Source organism: Sesamum indicum, linkage group LG1, assembly GCF_000512975.1.
Source record: "Sesamum indicum cultivar Zhongzhi No. 13 linkage group LG1, S_indicum_v1.0, whole genome shotgun sequence".
NCBI lineage: Eukaryota > Viridiplantae > Streptophyta > Magnoliopsida > Lamiales > Pedaliaceae > Sesamum > Sesamum indicum.
In genome coordinates this window covers 9,945,104-9,969,157 of record NC_026145.1, presented here as the reverse complement: position 1 = coordinate 9,969,157, position 24,054 = coordinate 9,945,104, and the positions used below count along the sequence as shown (strand labels likewise).

At 31.2% G+C, this 24,054-nt stretch overlaps 2 protein-coding genes across 3 annotated transcripts; one reads left to right on the top strand and one right to left on the bottom strand.

The window, feature by feature from the left end:
- On the bottom strand, positions 9,807-13,359 carry LOC105160892 (IST1 homolog). Of its 2 annotated transcripts, XM_011078401.2 has the most exons (7): positions 13,132-13,359; positions 12,967-13,031; positions 12,203-12,335; positions 12,012-12,115; positions 10,905-11,076; positions 10,688-10,828; positions 9,807-10,453 (listed from the first exon to the last, which is right to left on the bottom strand). In XM_011078401.2, the coding sequence occupies exons 1-7, from the start codon at positions 13,342-13,344 to the stop codon at positions 10,088-10,090; spliced, it is 1,194 nt and encodes a 397-aa protein (XP_011076703.2). In that variant the 5' UTR covers positions 13,345-13,359; the 3' UTR covers positions 9,807-10,087. The 2 variants fall into 2 exon arrangements, with proteins under 2 accessions (XP_011076703.2, XP_011076713.1); XM_011078411.2 differs by lacking the exon at positions 12,967-13,031 and having other exon boundaries at positions 13,132-13,322.
- On the top strand, positions 13,551-15,878 carry LOC105160883 (pentatricopeptide repeat-containing protein At2g44880). The gene is made up of 2 exons (XM_020694807.1): positions 13,551-13,555; positions 13,621-15,878. The coding sequence occupies exons 1-2, from the start codon at positions 13,551-13,553 to the stop codon at positions 15,491-15,493; spliced, it is 1,878 nt and encodes a 625-aa protein (XP_020550466.1). The 3' UTR covers positions 15,494-15,878.

Below are 24,054 nucleotides of genomic sequence, written 5' to 3'. Positions count from 1 at the left end.
TTAATTTCTCTCCCTTTCATGATCTCTCAATCGCAAGAGATAAAGACTTGAGATTAATCACCTAATTATCAAGACACTGAACGTACGTAGGTTATAAAACGGATTCGAGTGGTCGCGTAACATATATAATTGACGTTTTCTAAATAAATTATTTGTAGAATTGTTTATTTTACCATTAAGTACTGGATGACGGTAAACAGACAAGGTGGGTGATTCTTGAAGATAAATTCAAACTCCAGGTTAACATTTGTATATTGGATTATAGGAATAATTAGATCACATTTTTCTCTCACATTTGGTATAATTATACATAAAAAATTTATAATTTAAAAAATTACATCTAGAATTTCTGAAGTTTATTTCTGTTTATCAAATAAGCTCATATTAGTTAAGGTCCACCGAGTTTGTTGATAATAACAAAAAAATAGATGAATATTTATATATACCCTAGTTGACTTATTGAATGTCAAATAAATCTTTTTATGATAATACTATCTTTATACATCTTTTAATATCAGCAAATTCGATAAGTTTTAACTAACAAAGTGGCTTATTTGATAGACGAAAATAAATTTCGAAGATATTAAATATAATTTTGTAAACTACGGAATTTTACGTGTAATCACACCAAATCTTAAAAGAAAATGTTATTCGTTGAATGTATGAAAAAAAAATGGAATTTGAAGTATATATTAAATTAACGTTATAGGGTTCCATTGATGTGCTGGATAATTAATTTATATCCAACAGGAAATTATAAGGGTGTAGAGACAAGAAAACATATATGTATATAGGGGCTGAGAATATTTGCAGAGTAGAGTGAATTCGGCGGAAAGCTGATGAAGTTGAAATTGAGGCAAAAATAGGATGCAAGTGAATGAACAAAAATGTTTACTTAATTGGCATTTGTCAACTACTCAATCAATAGTCGTCTCTCTCTCTCTCTCTCTATATATATAGTCTATTCACAACAACCAGACAAAGGAGAGGAACTAATTCAAGTCTAACCTACCGGCCTATACACTCCTACCATCTATCAAGTCTAAGACACTTGGGTCAAAATGGGTTGTGTGGTATATCCAAGAGATCTTCATAATGTTTGGTTTCAATTTTGCTTTATTTTCAAAATGGTCAAAATATACACAATGTTTGCCTTGATTTATTTTGAAAGTTTTGGTGGTATTTTGAGATGTTTTGAAACAGTATCTCATTTGATTTTTTATCAAAATAAGTTTACACTAATTATAGGTCCTATAATTAAAAAAAATATATACATACTCATACATATATATAAATATATATATATATATAAGAGATATGATTTGACAATAAACAATAGTTTTTGTCTCATACTAAACAACATCAAATATACCATACTTATTTTATATTATCTTCAAAAATAAATCCAAAAACATACACACTATCTTTAATACATACTTATTTATTTTTATTTTTCTCTTTCAATCTCCATAAAACACATCAAAATAAGTTAAAAATGAAACCAAACATATTGCCTTGTTTGTCTTGTCCATTTTACAGTGCCCTAATCATAACCTATATGTTTATACACTTTGCTTTGTGAATTATGCTTCATGTAATATTTACTTTAAAATTAATAAATATAATATTTACCTCCTATAATTAATTTTTTTGGATAATGTTACCCTTGTATTATATTTAGTTCAAAGAATTTTTTTTTCTAACAATTTTGTATTTTAAGTTTAATTAAAATTTTCTCAAATAGGAAAAGTACCTTTTAATTATAATGAAGTAATCGAAAATTAGTAAATTAAACAGTTTGAATGTTATAATATTTTACAAACTCAAAGTTAAGTAATGAATGCATATAAAAAATACACGAAATAATTTCATAAAAAGATTTTATTAATTTTGTATGAAGTTATTAACTATTTATTCTTTTAGATAAAAATGAGTAATTAAATGGTTTTTTGAATATATTTTCTTTAAAAATATGATAAAATATTTATATTTATTTATTTTTTTAAAAAATACTTATTTTTTGGTTAAGCATATATATCTATGAGTTTCTTTTAAAAAGTATATATGAATTGTTGGTTATATTATATTTGTGTGTATCTAGCTACTATATATTAATTCATACTCCACTTGTAATTTAAATTCTTTTCTTATTTAAAAAATTTAATTAAAAATAATTTAATATGAAAAATACTAAAATATATATATTAAGAATAATATAATCATTCAAAGTATGAGGGACATTTTAATCCAATCAAGAAGGTAAGTGTTATATTTGTTAATTTAAGGTAAGTATTACGTTAGAATAATTTAGGGGGACCGAGTGTATTTTGCCCTTTATATAATTAGTCCCTACAAGATTTTGCACAATAGTTAACTACTACTACTATGATCATTAGTAATTTATAATAATATAATCCCAATATCTGTTTTAATCAATTATTTTGTTATGCAATTTTAAGAGTATAGTTTTAATATTGTTTTATACTATTGTTCTAAAAAAATAGTTGTTGATTATTACTCGTGTCGAATATGTTCAAGTATTTTTGAAATAAACATATTGAAAGCAACACATGATTTGAACACTCTCATTAATAAATGAATTAGGGGTATTTGTAATTATAGTAAATTTCAAAAGAAATATTATAATTTACCCCATAAAAAAAATTACATGAGAAGTATATATACTATATGTTAACATTACTTGAGATAGATATATTTCTTCATTTCTTTAAATCCGACATATTGCTAATGATATATAGTCATTCATCCGGCCTACATTAATCCTATTACTTCCTTATTCCTTTCAAGAGCTAGGAAAACATTATATTTTCAATTGATTATTGAATTCTTATATATATATATATATATATATGTGTGTGTGTGGGGGGTGTATTAAATATGAGAATGGCAAACATATATATGAATTCCTTTTTCTACAATTCCACATTGTTTAATGTTACACTAATTAACTAATAAACTAACATGGCAAACATAATATTTGCCAAAATTTCATAGGTTGAGGAAACTGGAACGACTCAACTGTTACACTACAACAGATCCACACAACATTATATGTGTAATGTACTTATAGTTATAGCTAGCCTCTCTCTCTACACCCTCTCTCTCTCTCTCTCTCTCTCTCTCTCTCTAACATACAATACAAAGACCATGTACACACTACAAACATACCCTCTCTCTCTCTCTCTCTCTCTAGGGCTGAGCTGAAATCCCGAGACCTCATTGGTGAAAGGAACAAGACTAGATGTACAGTGTTGTTTCAAAAGGGTTTTCCGTTTGGGGCCTGACTACATCTTTTCCGGCGAAAATTACATATATACATATACAGGCCAGAAACTTCGATCTAAACTACGATCTGTCTCCGTATTTTGAAAATCTAAAAACAAAGTGTGAAATAGAAGAGAATCTGCAGCAGCTAGCAAAAGTGATTCCTCGACGATCGCTGGCCTAAGCTATAATTTTGTAGCTAGAGTCGGGTTACTTACACTCACGATTTTGGAGATGAATGTTTAAAGCTGCTACAGTACCTTAATTAGCAGTTTGAATTAAGTGATGGATGAAAACATAAAGTAGGTGGTGATGATCGATGGATGGATGGATGGATCTACCTTAAATGCATGCTAACCAGAAGTACGTATGATTAATTAATAATTGAATTAATATAAATATATATATATATGTGTGTGTGTGTGTGTGTTTCTGAAATTGCTTTCTGATGATAATTAATGCATGCTTCTGTCTGCCTACTCATCATCATCGCACGGATTTATTTTATGCACAAAAAAAGTAGTATTGATATGTTGTCTAATTTTGGTAGGCTGAATCGTACTGTACCTTCTGTATTTTCCACGAACAAACAACCCTTCACAAAATTCCCTATATATATATTTATCTGAATTTATAATTAATTACAAGTTTACAACTAATACTCTGCATGCCTACCTACCAACATAATCTTATATATAATCTCTCTTTTTTCAGGTTAGACATATGATCACACACACTCACACACACACACATATATATATATAAGACAATTGATTAAACCTTTATATTTTGATGAGTTTTGCAGCCTAATTGGTGTTATGTTGCGCGAGATATTGTACGCTCAAATTTTATAGAAATTTCACGGATTTTTTCTGAAAAGACGTTTCACTAGAGAAAAGAGACCTTGAGGGGTTAAGCTATACAAACTTATCATTTGCAACCAATATAAGACGTTTGTCTACATTATATTTATAAAATTATAATGGTTGTGATGAGGGTAATTTTCAAAAGACTAAATTGCCCCTAATTTTTAGAGGAATTTGCAATAAATGCCAGGATCCACGCATAAAGACGTGGGTTGGGTTGGACCCGATCCAATTGACCTGCCCGCTGAGATAGCCATTGGATCACCTGACACCAGGGTGTCCAGATGATTCCACGTGGCACTATGCTATACGGTACCGTATACTATAAATACTCGCATTTATGAATATTTACACAAGTGCATTTATCACATTTTCTTGATCTCATTCGCTCCCCGTTGATCGCTTTCGGCCCCATTTTCTTAACTTAAGCATCAGAGAGCTTTAGTTGGGGGCTAACCGACAAGCCTAAAGTTTGTTCTGTTCTCAGGATCCACTCGTAGGAAGCTCAAAAAGAGATTCAACGACCCGATCTCAAGGTATCAGGTCCAGCGACCTGACCCCAAATCGTTCGACCTGCATCAAGTTGTGAATTTGGAAGCGGTGGCATGTACTAAGATTTGACGAAACGTTTTGATAATTTCAGATAATGAGGGTGTAGTTATATTAACTTGGGAATAAATTATGTTTTCGTAATTGATGTATCATTGAGTTATTTATTTTATATTTATTGTTTTTTTTGCAACTTGTACAAGATGCCTATATATAGTCCATAGACAGTACTAAGCCTGTACAGAATACAAGGTACTCCATTTTGGTCCCCAGTTGCAGTATCAATTTGTGAAAAAGTAGTGGGAATAATTAATATATAAATAAAATAAAAGCAAAGGAGTGGGGTATAGTAGAGACAGGGCTATCTAGTGCAAAAAGTAACTAGGATCGAAGTTTATAAATGGACAAAGCAAAGACCACAAAGACAGACAAGACATTTGATTCCCCTTGAGTTGAATCAACTCCATCTCGTGCTTGTAAACTTTGATCATCAGTTCAGTAGTAGCCCATCTCTTCACTTCTTACACCCCACATTTTCTTTTAGGTTTCCCAACTACAGCAGCAGCAGCGGCAGCAGCTACCTATAATTTCAGTTTCTGTCCATAATTTGTACTTGTGTACATTTAAACAACAATATCCTCATTTTCATGTCTCAGTTTCTCTATATTTAATTTATTTTAGGACAGTAGTTTTATGAATACATGTCTTCTTAGCGTCTCATACCCCCACTCACCCAATTTATTTATTTTTTGACAAGCACGTAATGAAATTAATAAAAAAATTGTTAATTTTCTTGAGATAATAACTGTTTTTTTTTATAAACCTAATTAATTTAATATTAGAATGTATTGTGGATTCAAATCTCAGGAGTAGCCAACATAAAATTGGCCTTTAGCTAGCATAGTTATACGCTTATATCATTTGGCCGAAAAAAGTTCTAAGCCATCTAAGAATTTTCTTTTTGGTGTATAAATGCTTGATTTTTTTTTATTTATAATAATAAATAAATTGTAATGACTTATTTCTATATATTGCATAAATAATAATAAATAAATTATAATTACTCGCATAGTGGGACTCAAAATCCATGCATGACTTCAAATATATTCATAAAACCTCAACTTTAGGTTTATAACCACTAGACTAAGGGTTGTTTGGTTCAAGTGAGAGGGACGAGGAAGTGGAAGGGAGAGGAAGAGAGAAAGAATAATAATTTTTTTTTCTAATTGTTTGGTATGATTGAAATAGGAGCAAATATCAAATACTTCTCCTTGTTTAGTATGAGAAGAATAAATTCATAAAAAAATTAACTTTTAGTATATAAAAAATTTAAATATTTTATTAATAAAAATATTCATCAAACAAAAATAAAGATATTTTTTATTGATAAAAATATTCATAAAAATTGTTCTAGACTATTTAATTTAAATAAAATAAAAGTTACTATCAATGCCCTCAAATAAAGAAATTATATATCAGTATTATCAACAGGAATGAGAAAAAAATTATTGGAGGAAAATTATATACATGAGTAATAGAGTAAATAAAATAAACTATGAAGTTTTTTGTACTTTTGACATCACTTTTCCTCCCAATTTTGGATCAAAACAAAACAAAACTTCTAAAAAATTTCATAAACATCCAATTTTACTTCTCATCTATCTATTCTCTCTAATCAAACACTAAATTTCTTTTACATATTTATTTTTTCTTCCACTTCTCTTGTACTTTGAATTTTTGTTCCAAACAAACGAACCATAAGGCATAAATACTTGATACTAGCAGCTAGAAATAGATGAAGATTGACCAATGGAAACGTGGCCGTCTTAAAACGCAATTCAAGACGAAAACGACTCTTCATTCTGGCCAACAAAATCAATGGCTTGTGCAAAAGTGAACATCACGCGCATGAAATAAATCTGAACCCCCTCACTTCACCCATCATCTTATCATTAGTGGTATTTATGGTGCGGTCGATTTTATAAATAATTTTTTAAATTGTTATTTTTAAAATTAAAATTAAATGTGTGGTTGGTTGCGGGTGGTTTGACAGTTTTAATGCTTATAATAAAAATAAAATATTAAAATTTAATAAAAATAAAAAAATAAAATAAGTATTTGTGTATAGCAAACAAGAAAAACTAACATTATGCACAAATAGATTAAACTATAAGATCATATATTAAATCCAACAAGAAAATACTTAATCCAACATAGACTAATGGTTGGTTTTAGAAAGATTAGAGATAAAAGGCAAAAAAACATAACAAAGAAAGCGGTAAGACAAAAAAGAGAGAAGAGGAAAAGGGGGAGAAAAAAAACAGGGGAGAAAAATGAATGAAAAATTGAGATAATCATCAAATGAGATTAAAATTTAAATAGGCTTAAGAATTAAATATATATATATATATATTTTGTATAAAGTCAAAACATAAATTTTACAAAAATAGGTTTTGTAACGTGATCTTTGATAACATATGAATTTTGAAATCATATAATTCGAATATGAAATTCTTCTAAAAAAAATAATTCTTTTATCAAATTATTATATATATAATTTTTAAAAGTAATTATATATTTGGCGGTGTGGTTTTGTTTTGACGGGTTTCTTAAGTTCTAAATTAAAAGCAAATCAATAGTTCGGTGCGATTTTACTCTAAATTTAAAATTATAATTTGAAATATAAATCATGAAAAATGATTCAATTCAGTTTGATTAGACCGATTTTGGATGATTTTAAATATTTTTTTATCACCCCTGCTCATCATCACACTCCATCTCTATTTACATATACTTTTGTTAATATACTAAAATATTTTAAATTGGTGTGTGTGCATTTTTATTTCTGTAATTAGGTTATTTAATGTTTTCTCAATTTAACTGTTCAGGGTAAGTAATATTTTGATCTTATATTTTCTTTTAATTTTAGTTTTATTTTTACCGAAATTCACCTATACCTATAAAAAGGGTGAATTTGAAAAGAAAAGAATTGAAATCGAGAACATTAAAAAAATGTAGGACCAATTGATCATTTACAGTAACAAAAAGAACTGAAATTGATAAAAATACTAGTAGAAACGAACCAATAGGAGCCCTATGTTTAAACTATTTGAATCAAAATGTTACTCTAAAAAGTTAAAGGAAGAAGATACTAAATGATCTAAGTTATAAGACGAAAAATGCATTTTAAACCTTGTACTAGCAGCTGTGGCACGTGATTTTCTCATGCATAAATTTTTTAAGTGTAAATCAAGACAAGTATGAAAAGTATTAAAGTTTTTTTTTTTTTTTTGCAATTATAGAAAAAAGTAAAAGTATTATAAAGATATAAATGACAAAAAGGTAGTGAGAAAACATAAAAATTACGTAAATCTTGTATAAAGAACCAAAAGGAAACTTGGTTGGGTAGAGAAAGAGAGGAAACTATCAACAACAAAAGGAAAAATAAAAATTATACGGACGGATCAAATTAGATAACTAAATAAAATTTTTATTTCTTTAAAAAGAACTAAAAGACTTGCACCCTTAAGTTCTCCTGCTCAACCAGATGTTACATCTTTGTCACGCCCTCATATAGAATACGTACATATACATATATACAAGAGTACGTACATACATATATATATACATACAGCCTACACACACAGCTGTGAGTGTACTGCTGGTAATTCTATTGCAGATAGTTTCATCTAATAAATAAATGGAGTGTCCTTTGTTGAAACAGACGTGGGGTTTTCTGAGTTGCATGGAAAAGCATCAGAGGAGTGTTAAATTTTGTATGCATGTATATGCAAAGTTACCTGTATGCTACTTGTTTTTTATGTAACCAGGCATATCTGCATATAACCTAGAGGAGCACATAGCTATTTTGTGCTACACTATTTTAGCTAAAGATGGTAATTGGTGAACATGTTTGGGTGCGGATGGGGATGTAAAATCCCTTGAAAGACCCTATTATCCCTTAAAAAGACTAAAATTATCAAACATGATGAAGAGACGCACTTTCTATATCCCATCGGGTTGATCGACCCGAGATGTCAGCTATTGATGCTTTCTTCATTTAAGGGCTCCAGGACTAATATGTGGATCCATATAGTATAAAACATTTGGTCCCTAACTGTGAATATAGATTTTATTTACCCAAGTTGGGTTGACCTTAGATATCAAATGTCGATGCTTTCTTCGTCTAAGAGTTTCAGAGTAGACATGTAACATTCATAAGGTCAAGAAATTTCTACCCTAATTAATATTAATTGTTCCCTATTTGGAAAGAATGCATTAAATACTATGGTGTTTAGCTGATCTGCGACCCCAATTACATGTAAATTGATTCTCATCGTTGGGGATTTATTGATCATAATTGACAAGCCTTTGAATATTTAGAAAGAGAATCTAGCTGCAGTTGTATTAATTCCGGGACATTTTATATTTTATATGAAACGAAATGTAATTATTAAAGACCAAAAAGAAAGGGAGAAAAAAGAAAAACAGAAGTGGGAAAGGAAATGTTGAATGGAAACAAGATGAGCAATTTGTGGGAATAAAGAAAGGAAGAAGAATATTTTAGTTGTGAAAATCTGCAACTGTAAATAGGCAGAAGCCTGATGTGTTGTGCTTGTCCCATCACCAATCATGCTGCAGCATTTCACATTACTGTGAAATGTGTCTTTTCAAGAAGATGAAAAGCTGCGAAAGCATTCACAACTAAGTTCCTGTCTTGCTCTATATTTTAGGAAACTGATTGTACCATCTCATCTCCTCTTTACCACCACTTGCAAAAATGATCATGCCATTGCCACCCAGCTGCTTCATTTCTATAGACTTGCAGGAAATAAAAAATCACTTCTCTTTCAAGTCTTTTTCAGGAAGTTAGTAATAATTTTTGGCATTTGGAGATTCTTTTCCCAAATATTCTACAAATGGTTGATTACCTGCATTTTTTACTGGTGTTTGACAACAATTTTTTTATAAATCATAGAAATGATCAATTTCATCATTGATCGTTTGGGCAATGCCTAGAACATCAACTCATATTAGTGCTATTTATTGAACCATATCAGGTATGCATAGTCTTCACCAAGCAGAGCCGCAAGAAATGCTGTCGTGTTTTAAAAGAAAATTTGTGCATATCAAACAACAATACAAGGCAAAAATGAACAAGACACACTCTGCACCTTGCATCTGTGTAGAAACTCTCTAGTAGTACATTGTTATAAGCCTTGCTAGGTCATGGTTGCATCTGGTGCAGTGTCAAACATAAGTTTCCATAATGATGAGTGCGTATAAACAACAGGAAGGGGCAAACTCAGATAGATGACACGAGAAATATGCAATTAAAGAAAAACAAGGACACAACTAGACCTCTGCGCTTGTTTTCGACTAAGATGCTAAATTTTCTGTTCGTCTAGTTTGAATGAGTTAAACCTAACATTTACCAACTGAGCAGCAGCACGTGCAGCAGCTGATGCACGTTCAGCTGCAGCAATAGCAGCACGAGCCCGTTGCAATACATCAGATGATTGTATACTTGTGCTCTTGATCTCAGTGATTGGTTCTACATTTTGTTCTCTGGTTGACGATCCAATTATCCTGGGAGTCACAGAATTGCTGCCGAGCGAAGTGGGAGATTGCACGTAGCGGTCCACCTTTTTACCATTTAAAGAAGCCGCTGAATTGTCCACAGTAGATGCACCTTCCCGACGTTCCGGCGTCGAATGTGCATGAGGTTGTTCAGCTAGTTGTTTTGGTCCATTCTAAAATGTAAATAAATAGCAAACACAGAATAATTAGGTCAAGCAACTAAAGGAATTGAAAGTGAGAAACACAAATTAGAGAGTAGCATTTGGAGAATGTTAGTCCCATGAGAGTCATGACTCATACTTGCTTTCACAAGGTGAAAGAGCTGAACATCAAATAACTAGGTAGCAATAAGAAAAGCATATTACTAGGAAAACCCACAAAACATAGAGTCTAAAAATGACAGGTACCAGAAGATCCTCAGGTTTTTTGCTGAATTCTGTCTCGGTTTTAGTTGAATCCCAATTGATGTTATATTCTAGGGCAATTTCCTTTAGTACTTTCAGCTTTACATCTGCAGGTGGAGCACTCACCGAGAGCTTTTCAATTATCTGAAGTTACATATATATCCAACTTACAATTGGTATAAAGAGTCAATGCAAAGGAAATAAGCCAAACTGAATTAACTGTACGGTTGACACTGGTATCAGGGCGAAGCTCCGATGCAGCAGCTATGAATTCTTTGCCATATTTCACAGCAAATAAGTTCCTAACATGCAGCAGATCCGGCAAATCTGAACATCTGGGAGCTGCAAAGATTATGCTTGCAACTGCTTCCTGCAACTCTGTAGGGCATTCCCTGTTTTAATCAATAGCATGGCACAAAGTATTGACATTAAAAAAATCATACATACATTTCTTAATTTGTCAGGTTCATAACTAAAACGTGGATCATCAAATAAATCTTAAATACAAACAAGTCAACAAAGATTCTAGTCAAACAAACCTCTGATACACTTTAAGCAGGCCATATTACAGCTTTAATGCACTCGCATTATAAATATTATTGTATTTATATAAGGTCTTTCTCCAATCTTGTTTTTCTATTCTTCTTGGTACAATAATCCAACTCCTAAGAGTATCTCTCTCACAAGGCGAAATGTTCCACATTCATAAACCAGAAAATGTTAGCTTTTGTCTTATATGTTAAGTAAAGAAATTATTATGTCTACATATGCTTTGATTAAGGAGACTCTGCAACATACAGTCAAGGTACTCATCACATGGAAATGTGGTGCCAAACTGAGGATTCACCTTAAAAGCACAGCTATCATAGAAATGCCAGAAAGAAATGAATAATATTTATGTGCTTGTGCTTCTGAAATTATAGCACATAGCTGTGTGCATGTGACGCTGACAATGCTCACCATCCTCCATTACTTTGAAACCAGATCCAGCTCCACCATATGTACTACGACTAAAGTGTTATTTCTGTGAAAATCTTATTAAGCTTGATAATAAACCCAGTTCAGGGTTCAACCTCTACCTCAAAATTGGAAAATTTAGACAGGCTATTCTAAGATCATAGAAATAATCCATATTGTGGTTGCTGATTAGCAAAACCCTACACCAGAAATTTGCTTCTGACTGTACAAGGCATAATCCTATTTCGACAATACATTCCAAATCATCATCAGGGCATAAGCGTTCCTTCTGATTTTTCTTATGTGCCACAATATCAGAAGAAATTGGACATTAATATTAAATCCAAGGGAAGTGATCCAAGGTTTTTACCTCTGGCTTTCAAGAATCGGTACACGGGCAAGAACAAATTCACAGAACAACTCCAATATCTCGTAAACCTCCCATGTGTTCTGTTCCCGTATAACATGCTCAACCTATGCAAAATTTGTGGATAACAAATAAAACAGAAAGTATGATCAAATCATTGCAAACTGAGACTTGTATCAAGACTGGTGCTATACCCTAATTCGAGCAATGGCTTCTTGGCCAGTCTGCAGAAATTCTGCAATCTCCTTCCTCATAAGCTTTAGATGCACGTCTCGCTTATTTTGCAACAACTTGATGCGCGAGATTCCCAAGGTTAAACATGTTTTACTGCAAACCACCCATTAACATCTATAAATAACCACAAATATCAAGAATTAACCCCAACTATGATCACTTTGCAAAACAAAGGCGGCAAAGATGTAAAGACGGAAAAGGCGGCAGAAATTTAAAGTGGATTTCTCCAACTAGAGACTATCAGATTGCTCTATCTTTGATGCAATGAACCCGACACATGACAAAGCATCAAACTTCATATGTTTAAGAAACATTATAACTGCATTCACACATAATTAGTTCACTGTTCCATTTGGCTATATAAAAGGAACTTGATAATAGTCAAGAAACAACAAAAATTTCAGATCAAATATCACACACAAACGCAACGATACCAGTGCTTTATTTATCAAAGTACACTATATGTTAATTCCACATATACTTTCACTCTTCACTCCAGCCAAACACAGTCTAAAAGGCCCCTGATAAGACAACAAAATTTCAAATAAGTTACCAAATACAGAACATACACTCTGGTGTAGAGTCGCGTATACGAAACCCTACTTTCAGCTGAAACATATGATTTTTCAACAGTAATAAGGCCAAAAGAACAACGGCAACTACGAACGCAAGAAAGGTTTTTATGGAAGAAAAAAATTCGAGACAGAAATTAAATAATCCCAACCACGGACGAAGATCAGCAATTCTGGATGGTAGGCAAATGACTGAGTTGATTGAACACAGGGGAAACTGTTGGCCCAACAGAATCAAGATTATCAATTTCCTTACTCCAATTACAGATTATAAAGGAATTTCAGAAAACCCTGAGAAGTAAATTGATCGAACTAACCATTTTGCTCCCAGAAGTCCCCTGTTGAAGAGTTGATTCAGCACGGACATTCGGATGCCTTTTCAAGAGACGCAATTCAACTTTTGATAAATGTATACGGTGTAATCTATATAAAATTTTGCGTCTAACCGACGGATAATGAAACTTATGATTGAGATTTCGATTCTCGGAGTTGTCTTCATAAACTGGTAACCGGAAGAGAACATATACCATTTACGGGCCGGAGTTGAAATTTAGTGGAAAATTGCATATTAGTCCCCACATTTTAGGACAAACCCTGTTTGAGCATCACAGTTCGCCACATTGGACTAAAGTTTACTCTTTTTGGAACTATAGGGTTAAATTTTGAATAGACCTTAAAGTATGGGCGTAAAAGTATAATTTCCCCGACAATTTATCACCCAAGCTCGTAAGTCGTAATGTAGCCAGTTGCCATCAGTTGTATAGCAAGTTCTGAAACTCTTCGCCTACAATCAACCAAAGCTGAAGTGACTGCTTTTCTGTTTCCAAAATAGCTAAAGTGAGTCGAAATTTGGCATTGGACCTCCCTCCTACTCTCGAACAAAAGCTAATTTCACTCATACAATCATGTAAGACCCCGAAACAACTCCGACAAATCCAATCCCAGATTATAATCAATGCTAGTGATTACCAAAACCACCTCATAAGCTCCTATTTCCTCTCAAAATGTTCTGAACTGAAGCAAATAAATTACGCCCGACAAGTGTTCGACCAATTGGCAGACCGAAGGTACACGTCGCTTTGGAATGTAATGTCAAAAGGATATCTCCAAAATGATCTGTTCAATGAAGTAGTGGCGTTGTTTAGTGATATGATAAGGGAGAATGTGAAGCCTAATTGTTACACATTACCAGTGGTGTTGAAGTCGTGTTGCAAATTATTGGCTCTGAGAGAAGGCGAGGAAGTGCATTGCGTTGCAGTAAAAAATGGTTTCAAGTCTAATACATACGTTGGTACTAATTTGATTGAATTGTATTCAGGCGGGGGACGTGTAGGGTGCGCATATGGAGTGTTCAAGGAGATGGTTCTCAGGAATGTGGTTTCTTGGACTGCAATGATAAATGGATATGTCGCTAATGGTGATTTGGTTTCAGCAAGGAGGCTTTTTGATTTGGCACCAGAGCGGGATGTTGTGTTGTGGAATAGGATGGTTACAGCTTATACAGAGTCTGGTGATATGGTGGAGGCTAAGAGGCTTTTTGAAATGATGCCGGGTAAAGATTTGATGTCTTGTAATACTTTGCTGAACGGATACGCGAATAATGGGGATGTGGAGGGCTGTGAGAGATTGTTTGAGGCAATGCAGGAGAGGAATATTTTCTCTTGGAATGGTTTGATTGGAGGATATGCTCACAATGGCCGTTTTTTCGAGGTTGTTGGTGCCTTTAAGAGGATGCTGAGAGAGACTGATGTTCAGCCTAATGACGCGACACTGGTTACTGTGTTAACTGCTTGTGCAAGATTAGGAGCTCTTGATTTTGGTAAATGGGTGCATATATATGCTGAGAGTAATGGCTACAGAGGGAATATTTATGTGTGCAATGGTTTAATTGACATGTATGCGAAATGTGGGTTGGTAGAAACTGCAATTGATGTGTTCAAGAGAATGCATAAGAGGGATCTGATATCCTGGAATACAATAATTAACGCATTAGCTGTGCATGGTCATGGAGCTGATGCGCTGAGCCTTTTCAGTGAGATGGAAAATGCTGGAGAAAAACCAGATGGCATCACTTTCATAGGCATATTGTGTGCTTGTTCTCACATGGGCTTAGTTAAGGATGGATTAGATCATTTTCATTCAATGACTAATGAATATTCCATCGAACCTCAAATCGAGCATTATGGTTGTGTGGTTGATCTTCTGGCTCGAGGTGGACTTTTGGAGCAGGCTGTGGAATTTGTTCATCAGATGCCAATAAAAGCAGATAGTGTCATATGGACTGCTCTACTTGCTGCATCACGGGTCCATAAGAAAATCAAATTTGCAGAGCTGTCTCTACAAAAACTTATTGAACTCGACCCTAAAAACCCTGCAAACTATGTTATGCTATCTAATATATATGGGGAAGCCCGGAAGTGGAAAGACTTGGCACGACTAAAGGTCGCAATGAGGGATACGGGATCTAAGAAGGTGCCTGGATGGAGTTCGATCGACACTGATGATGGGTTTGTTGAGTTCTATTCTTTTGATGAGAGGCATTCGAGAACAGATGAGATTTATTGTGCCCTGAGAGGATTGACAAAGCTATTAAGATTATCTGGATATGAAACAGATCTTACGGAGCTCGGGCAAGAAACTAGACACCGCGCTACAGATAATCATTTTCATGATCTATAGATCTTGTGTATACTCTTCAGTTTGAGATTAAAGATTGTATGACATAGTTTCAGTAAGATACACTTACTGGTTGAAGCTGATCATTCTTGGAGAACCTACTATATATGGGGTGAAAGATGCAGTGATCATCGTGATGTCGATTCACAATAGACCGCACACAAGTTCTGATAAACTCCCTTGAGTTATGATTAGCTTAGTCTCTGTTTCTCATTGCAATTTTATCATGAATTTTGGTGCCAAGTTTATGTGCAAAAACTCGGTGGGAGCACCGAAGAACTTACGCAGGCCCAAGGGTCACAGAATGTACTCAACGTCTAGCCCATTAAAACCTAAAAAACTCTGAAGCCCATTTGCCTATCAAGTTGAGCCCTTTAAAAGAGGCCAGCGGCCCGTTAAGAGGTATATTTTGGGAAAATTGCAATTTTAATCTCGTAATTTAGGAGTTGATATTTCTGATCCTGTATGAAATTATTTTCACAATTAAGTCATGAAATTTTAAAACTTTGGCAATTTTAGTCTTTCGCTACTTATGATTTGCACATGACCCAATTAAATTGTAATACTAGCCCTATAAATCAATTCGTACATGACCAAAAATATCAATTCTCTAAGTTATATGATTAAAATGTCAATCCCGCCTAAGTCACATGACTAAAACCACAATTTAATTTTATCATGTGCAAGTTCACATATAATTTTTTGGTGAAATTGGCCAGAACAAGATTAATATTGCCAAAAATTTTAAGTTATAGAACTAAATTGAGAAAATTAATTCGTATAGGACCAAAAATATTACCCATAAATTACATAGTTAAAATTGCCTGAAGTTCGTTCGCACCCCTTAATAAGTTCAAATTATATTTGTTAATCTACATCCTCATAATCTAATTCAATTTACTATATAACTTTACATGATTTTTATGCACTATGTTCAGTCATTTTTATCCATTCAGTATAGAGTACGTATGTTTTATTTTACAGGGATGTATTTTATAAGATATGTATATTCATATATCTCTCTACTCACATTAATTAGTTAAAAATACTGATTTTGCATTAACTTAATGTCAATTAGGCTCGATCTATCTTAATTACAATCGGATCTATAGCTAGTTAGTTGGAAACATTCGAAACGTAATTATACGTATGAATCTGCAAATGTCTTTGATTTCACGTCGCATATACAATTCGATTAAGACATAGCCTATCATCAATTTACTGAAAATCCTTACATTGTCATGTGCATGATGGTGAAGGTGTAGACATTGAACTTCTCCTCTCTCAACAAGTTTGCAGCATAAAATTGAAGTAATTAATGTGAATATAAAGAAAGTGGAAGTCGCCCGCAGAAGCTTATGGAATGATGATAGCTTACAAGTTATCATACACCTTTTTGGTCAATGGCAAGGATAGTTCATATTTAAAGACTTTCGGGTATCTCTTTGTCATGATTAATTTATATCAGAAAAAGTAGACTGAAATATTCACCAATTTGTAGTTATACCCAGAAAAGGTTAATTATTTATGCACATTATAAAATAATTGAGGGAGAAGAAAAGGGTCCAGAGGTTAATTATTAAGGGGCCATGCAAATTAAGAATGTAGTAATATTTATCTATTGATGTGCTTAATTCCAAAGTGAGCATGCGTGCACAAGATGCTCTTCACCATGTGCACTCGCATTTCAATTCTTGAAAGAAAAATCTCAAGATCTTCACATTATGCCCCACAAAATCTTACAGGAGCCAACGTTCCTCTTTGCTATTTTCACCAAATTATTAGGCAATAATGGTAAGTATACAATAGATAAGCATATCTTCACTATAAGTCTTCAATGGAGGTTTTCTTCTTATCCTATGATTTAAAGATTTATAAAATAAGCTATTTCTCTCTTTCCATTGTTATTTTTCTTTTCAAAAGAAAGAAACGAGTACTCTAACGATCAGTAATTCAATGACCAACAACTAGAGAAAACAATAATGAGTAGTAAATGGACGTCATGTAAGTGAGACAAATATTCAAATAGCTCATAAGGTTGAAACATGTGATTTCATACTTGTTGAGTCCCGAGATATTAACCTTAATCATCAGAGTAAAGCCTTATCAATTACATACATAATTCTTTATCGATCGATGTTATCGTTTTCTTTACTGTTTACGTTATTATTTCCTGCAGTCCCACATTTTAATTGAATCAATAGTTAATTGGGAGTGTCCTCATCTTCTGTACAAGTGGTTGCTAATATGTATCTTTTTGGATGGTTGGCATCTTTGAATGTTGAATTTGTGTACAAGAGGAGAAAGAAAACTGATGCTAATGATTAGTTTGATCATGAGTTGATCATCATAATTCATATATACTGGTTTTCAAGCCAACCTTTTACTTTTAGATAAAAGTTGCATAATTACTTTTGATTTGGCTTCCCAGTTATCTTCAATTATTGCATGAACAAGACTACATATGATCAAATTTAATGAAAAGAAGTGTGAGAATACAAATAATTTGATGTAAGTTAGATGGTTATGTGAGAAAATTTAAATCAACACATTGTTGTATACCTCGTAACATTTTCAAGCTCATAATCGATTTCGCACAATTTTCTCCTTTAAAACAGAAAAAAAAGAAAAAAAATCAAGGGTGTGTATGTGAAGGTTTGTGAGCTTTGAATTAATTTTCAAACGAACACCATCGTTTTTAACATAAATCATTGATATTCTTGTTTCATTGATTGGGTTTCGGGTGATTTATTTTCAAATTTTATATATCATTTTTAATGATTTTAAATTTAAATTCATAACGTAATTGTAATCAATTTACTCAAAAATAAAAAAAAATGTGCTTATTGTCAACAAATATTGCTAAATAGTTGTAGAAAAATCACTGAAATAATGAATCAGTACTGCTTGAAATAACTTTGAATATGTTGATCTTGATCATTGTAGTTTATGTCCTTTCGGAGAGAAAGGAAAAGAAAAAGCAGACGAAACTCATCACGAGCTATTTATATTTATATTTATTTTGAGATACTTTTTCTTTTTCTTCGACTTTTTTTTTCTTTTTTTTTTTAAATCTTAGATTCAGGGTCAAAAGTTTACGTTTGTTTATCTACACATGAAGATTAGTTGGATTTGGAGTAATGAATTATGATCTTAGCAATTATGAATTCCAAATCAGGAAATAATGTGATTTTTTGGATCGTAAAGATTGTGGCCATCTCGTGAACTTCGCACTTTTCTTATCTCCATTACTTGGAGTAATTAATTAATCAAAATTTGTTATTTCTACCTAACTAAAAGATCATTTGAAAATTGGCACAAGGGCTCAACCCTATTCCTCACTCAAAATAATCACTTTTATAAAAACAAAATTAATATTTAGCTACAAAATATGATTATTACATCGTTCAATATATTCAAATTTAAAATATGATTCAATATATTCAAATTTAAAATATGATTCAATACATCGATATTTTGAAATGAACGAACATGTTCAAATAAAACAAATAACTAGAAACTACAACTATATATACCCACATTTGTAAGACTTGATCTCACAATTTTATTATTCAAGCAAGTTTTTATTGATAAAAAAAAAGAAATAAATTAATTTCCAAACAGTGCATAATGAGATATATCTAACTTGCCTAATATATGATTCAGGCAATCCACGATTATTACCTAACAATCAGTACTGTATTTGTTGTTAGCGTGTTATGTCATTTAAATAAATTATATTTTTTATCCTGTTACCGTAGATCGTTAGTATTTATGATCCTATAACTTAGTTTTGATAAATTTAGTTATTAGTGTCTCATATTTGGTCTTTTTTGACAAATTTAATCCTGTATCAATAATTTTGACATTAACGATCTCTAATTACAAAACAAGAAATGAAAATTTATGCCAGTGTTAAGGAGTTCAAAATTATAAACACATGACAAAATTTGCACCAAATGTGAGATATTCAGGACTAATTAAGTTCGTCAAAAAAAAAGAATAAATGTGTGAATAGAGTAAATTGCAGGATCAAAAGTGCAAACGATAAATATTTACAGGACCACAAATATAGTTTTACGTTTTATTTATATTATATCAAATCTTGCAATTAAAAAAAAAGGAAATAAAAGAAATGGACGATTTATGAGCATACACTATACTAATTGTAATAAATAAATTGAAATTAAATAGAAGCAATGGGGTGTTCCCCACCAACATTCCAGGTTTCCACCAAACCCCAAAAACTAGGATCACAAGCGTGAATGCATAATAGTGTCTGGGTTTTGTCCTTAAATAATATAATTTGTAGCATATAAGTCTGTATTTCGTGATGTAATTCATGGGGCCATGTGAGACATGTCCAGGCTCCCTGTCGAGCTCAGCAGCCAATTGGGTGCGAGCCACCCCCCACGCCGGTCGGTGCACCACTTTGGGAATTTAGAATTGACCCAACCATCATGCTCCTTACTTGTGGAGGCAGAATTTCATGCCCTCATCAAGTTAAACAATACAAATTAATTAATTTCATTTATTTTCTTCAAATTTATTTATTTTTATTGGTTAGTAGTGAGTTTTTTTTTATTTAGTTTGAGAATTTGTGATTAATTAAATACATTTTCAACTTAAATTTGAAAAAAATTCGTACGTTTATACATATTGACTTTTTTAAAGTTAAAATGATAAGTTATTATTTTTTAAATAAATCGATTACGGCCATTCATATCAAATATAAATGTATAACAACTATCGATAATATAATAATATATACTAATCATCATTATCATACAATTATATCTAATCAACAACTACGGTTAAAATAAAATATATATAATATTAAAATAGAATAATATCTCACACATTAGTAAAATTCAAACTCATCATCTTAAAAAAATTAATGCCATGAAACATATATAAATGGGAATTCAAAATTGAATGACCCCATCACAAGCAAGAAGTGAACTCTATATTTTACATATGCGCCCGTGAACGATTTCCCATATTTGACATAATTATTTCTAGAATTTCACATGTCTCAATAATTTATTTACAAATTAGAATTAATTTTTGTTGTTTAATTATGTAAGTAGGTACATGACGGGGGACCATATTTGGATTTTCATAAATAACAAAACAGCCCCTATATTTCATTTTAATAGTTCAATAACTCTAAATTTATGCATTTTTCATTCTGGACGTCGATTCAATCTAAATTCAACCAGAATTGAATCCAATAATAAACTTGATTTTCATATCTGTCCTATCAGAATTGGATGAACGGTTCATGATGATTCATACGATTTGATAATTCTTATAAATGTATATATAGCCCTCAAATGGTAAATTTCACCTCAATTAACATTAACGATTTAAATATCGAAAAGATATAATATAAGTTTTTTTTTTTAATATTGTTCTTATCAACGTTTGTGAGTGCAAGTGGACTGGAAAAGATATTACAACTTGAGACTGGATCAAAAAAAATAAAGTTTACCTAATTTGAGTCCAAAACTTAGATCAGTACAGATATTTTTCATCCATTGAAATTGGACGACCTTTACAAAGAGGAATTAATCAATGTTCATGTATATTAACAAGTTCACAGAGTCGATTATGGAATCAATGATTATCTTCTACAATTTCAAACATGTAATTAAATTCAAACCTAACTAAGGATATTGACCTCTACGCTCCCTCCCTCCCTAAAACATCATTAGATTAAGGTGGAGGCCTAACTATGAAGTGCAATTAACTTTGTTTGTCATGATTTATATGATGTTTTCTTCACTAATCCTACAATAAACCTAACATGAATTGATCAATACTAATTAAGTCCGCATTAATTAGTGATAATAATGTAGAAATTAACTTCTTAGAAGTACATTGGCATGACCACCTCATTAAAATTTAAACTGTTAGAGATGAAAACCATTTAATATGAAAAATACGGAGTTGTATAGGCGCAGGAATTTAAGTTGTTTGAGGTTTATAGTTCTAGCAATGGATAATGCTGGAACCATGCATGTTTATTTCAATAGCATCTTATTTATGTCAAAGATGTCTAATTTAAGTTCGATAAACCTAAAGTCTTTTAATTAGTAGGTTTTGAGTTTGAATTTTATTAAAAACACAAAAGAATTATTACTTGCTGATTATGATAGCTATCAATAATTGAAATTTTTTTTATTATTAAATAATTGCATTGTAACATTTATCATATGATTATAGTAAATTCACTTGGGAAAAAGGAAAAAACAATAAGTAAACCACATATATATTTGGATTAATTGTGTTTGAGATATCAAATACTTATATCTCTATCTTTTAATTAAACATTTGATGATATAATAAACATTAAATAAGGTCATAAGTATTGAATTCCAATTTCACCACTATATGTCCACAAATGGAAATGGCCAATAATATATCGATCTAGTAGTGAAAATTGACTTTCAATTACAAATTCAAGATCATGGTTTGAGTTTTATTGAAAATTTAAATATTTTTGTCTCCATATATATGAATTTATTGTAATTTAATATTTTTTATCATATTGGTATAATTATTTAATTAATATATTATTTAATTTATTAAAACATTAACATAATTATATATTTATCGCATGTATAAAAGGAGAAAAGTAATGGAAATGCTAAACTTTAGAAGTAAATACCATCCATGAGGTGTATTAGATAGAGTCGACCCCCTTTTCATTACACTTCCTCTCCAATTCCATCATTGCACTCTTAAATGATTGCCATGTGATGCAGAACTCATTTGGAAGGACAAGATCTATTAATTGTGTCTAACTTTTTTAGTCTGGTTAATTAATCTGCCAAACCATATATTAATCAGAAAAGATTACAATTCTTAAATAAAAGTTGTATTTGATGTAATTATATATAAATTTTATGTGGTTTGAAAATTACATCTAATATTCTTGATGTTTGCTTTTATCTAACAAATAGATACATCTGTTAGTCAAAAAACTCACTGAATTTGTTGATATTAACAAAAAAGTTGATTGAAAATATGTATTCCCCCTCCCTCAATTGACTCATTACTGATCTATTGTAGGTCAAACAAATTTTTTCTGACCAAATTACACTCCTACATCTTCACACACTAATGCATGTGAAGAGGTATATTTTCACCCTTATAAGGATATTCTGGTCACAAAAGATTTTTTTTTACCTGCATGAAATGAGTAATAAGTTAGTTGGGATAAATATGAATTTTCATTCAACTTTTTTGTTAATATTAGCAAATTTTAAATTTTGACTAACGAGAAAATCTATTTGTTAGATAAAAACAAAAATCGAGCATACAAAATATAATTCAAAACTATAGAATGTCTTAGTGTAACACCAAACCTTAGAGGAGGAGTGTAACTACCCATAAAAATTCATTAAGAGAGAGAAAATATTACCATCTATAATTATGATGAGCGAAAATAAAGAATTTGAATGTATTAAATGCTACACATCTCTTATTTCTAATACTTATTACTTTTAAATGCAGCAATCGTTCAACGAAATTCTTTTCTTAAAGAAACACAACTCTCGTGACTGAAGCAGCACACATACACACAGTTGCATGTGTATATGCACACACTAAAAGCCTCCATATAAATTAAGTTATTTTCTTGTCCGTGTCAACTTCTTCCATGTGAAGATTAAGAATTCATGATGATATTTTCTGGAATATTTCTTGCCCAAAATACTTTAATTGATGGCACAAGTTGCTTAAATTAGAGCAACATGATACAATTTTGTATTAATTCTTAGTGGTAGGAATTTGACAATAATTTAACTGAAAATTATCAATTCAAATAGAGAAAAAAAAATTCTATAGAAATTTTTTTTAAAAAAAAAAAAAAAGAGAAAGAAAGAAGAGCATCGCAACCAACTTCACACGACAAAAACGTTATTGAGTGCATAAAAAGATATCTTGAACAAAGAGTCTTTTCCTTTCCGTTGCATTTTTTTAGGTTAATTACACTTAATTAAACCCATATAAAAAATATGAAATTATATTTTTTTTCAATTTTTTTTAAAATTATACTTATATAATTTCTTTGAAAAATTCATTGTTTACACCTAATTCTTTTTTGTTAGGGTTTGTACAAAAAATATTGATGTTAACAAAAACAATTACATAATTTTTTTTATTTTATCACTCATTTAATATCCCCATATAATATTTTTGTACTTATAAAGACTGTAATAATGTTAACCTTACTCCATATATATATATATTATATTTATCCCTTTAACTACAAAAATATATATTAAAATATTAAATGAGATACAAAATAAAAAATATATATTTTCTTTTAACATCAGCATTTTTTGTTCAAATTCTAATTGAAGGGGCTTAGGTCTAAACGGAGAATTTTTTTAGAGGGGGTGTAAGTGTACTTTTAAATTTTTTTTAAGAAAAAGTATAATTTTATATTTTTAAAAGGGTTTTAAATATAATTAATTTTTTTCCTGACTAACTCATTTACTAATAAAAGTAATCCTCGTAAAAAGAATAAAGTAAAAATATGCTGTAATTTATTT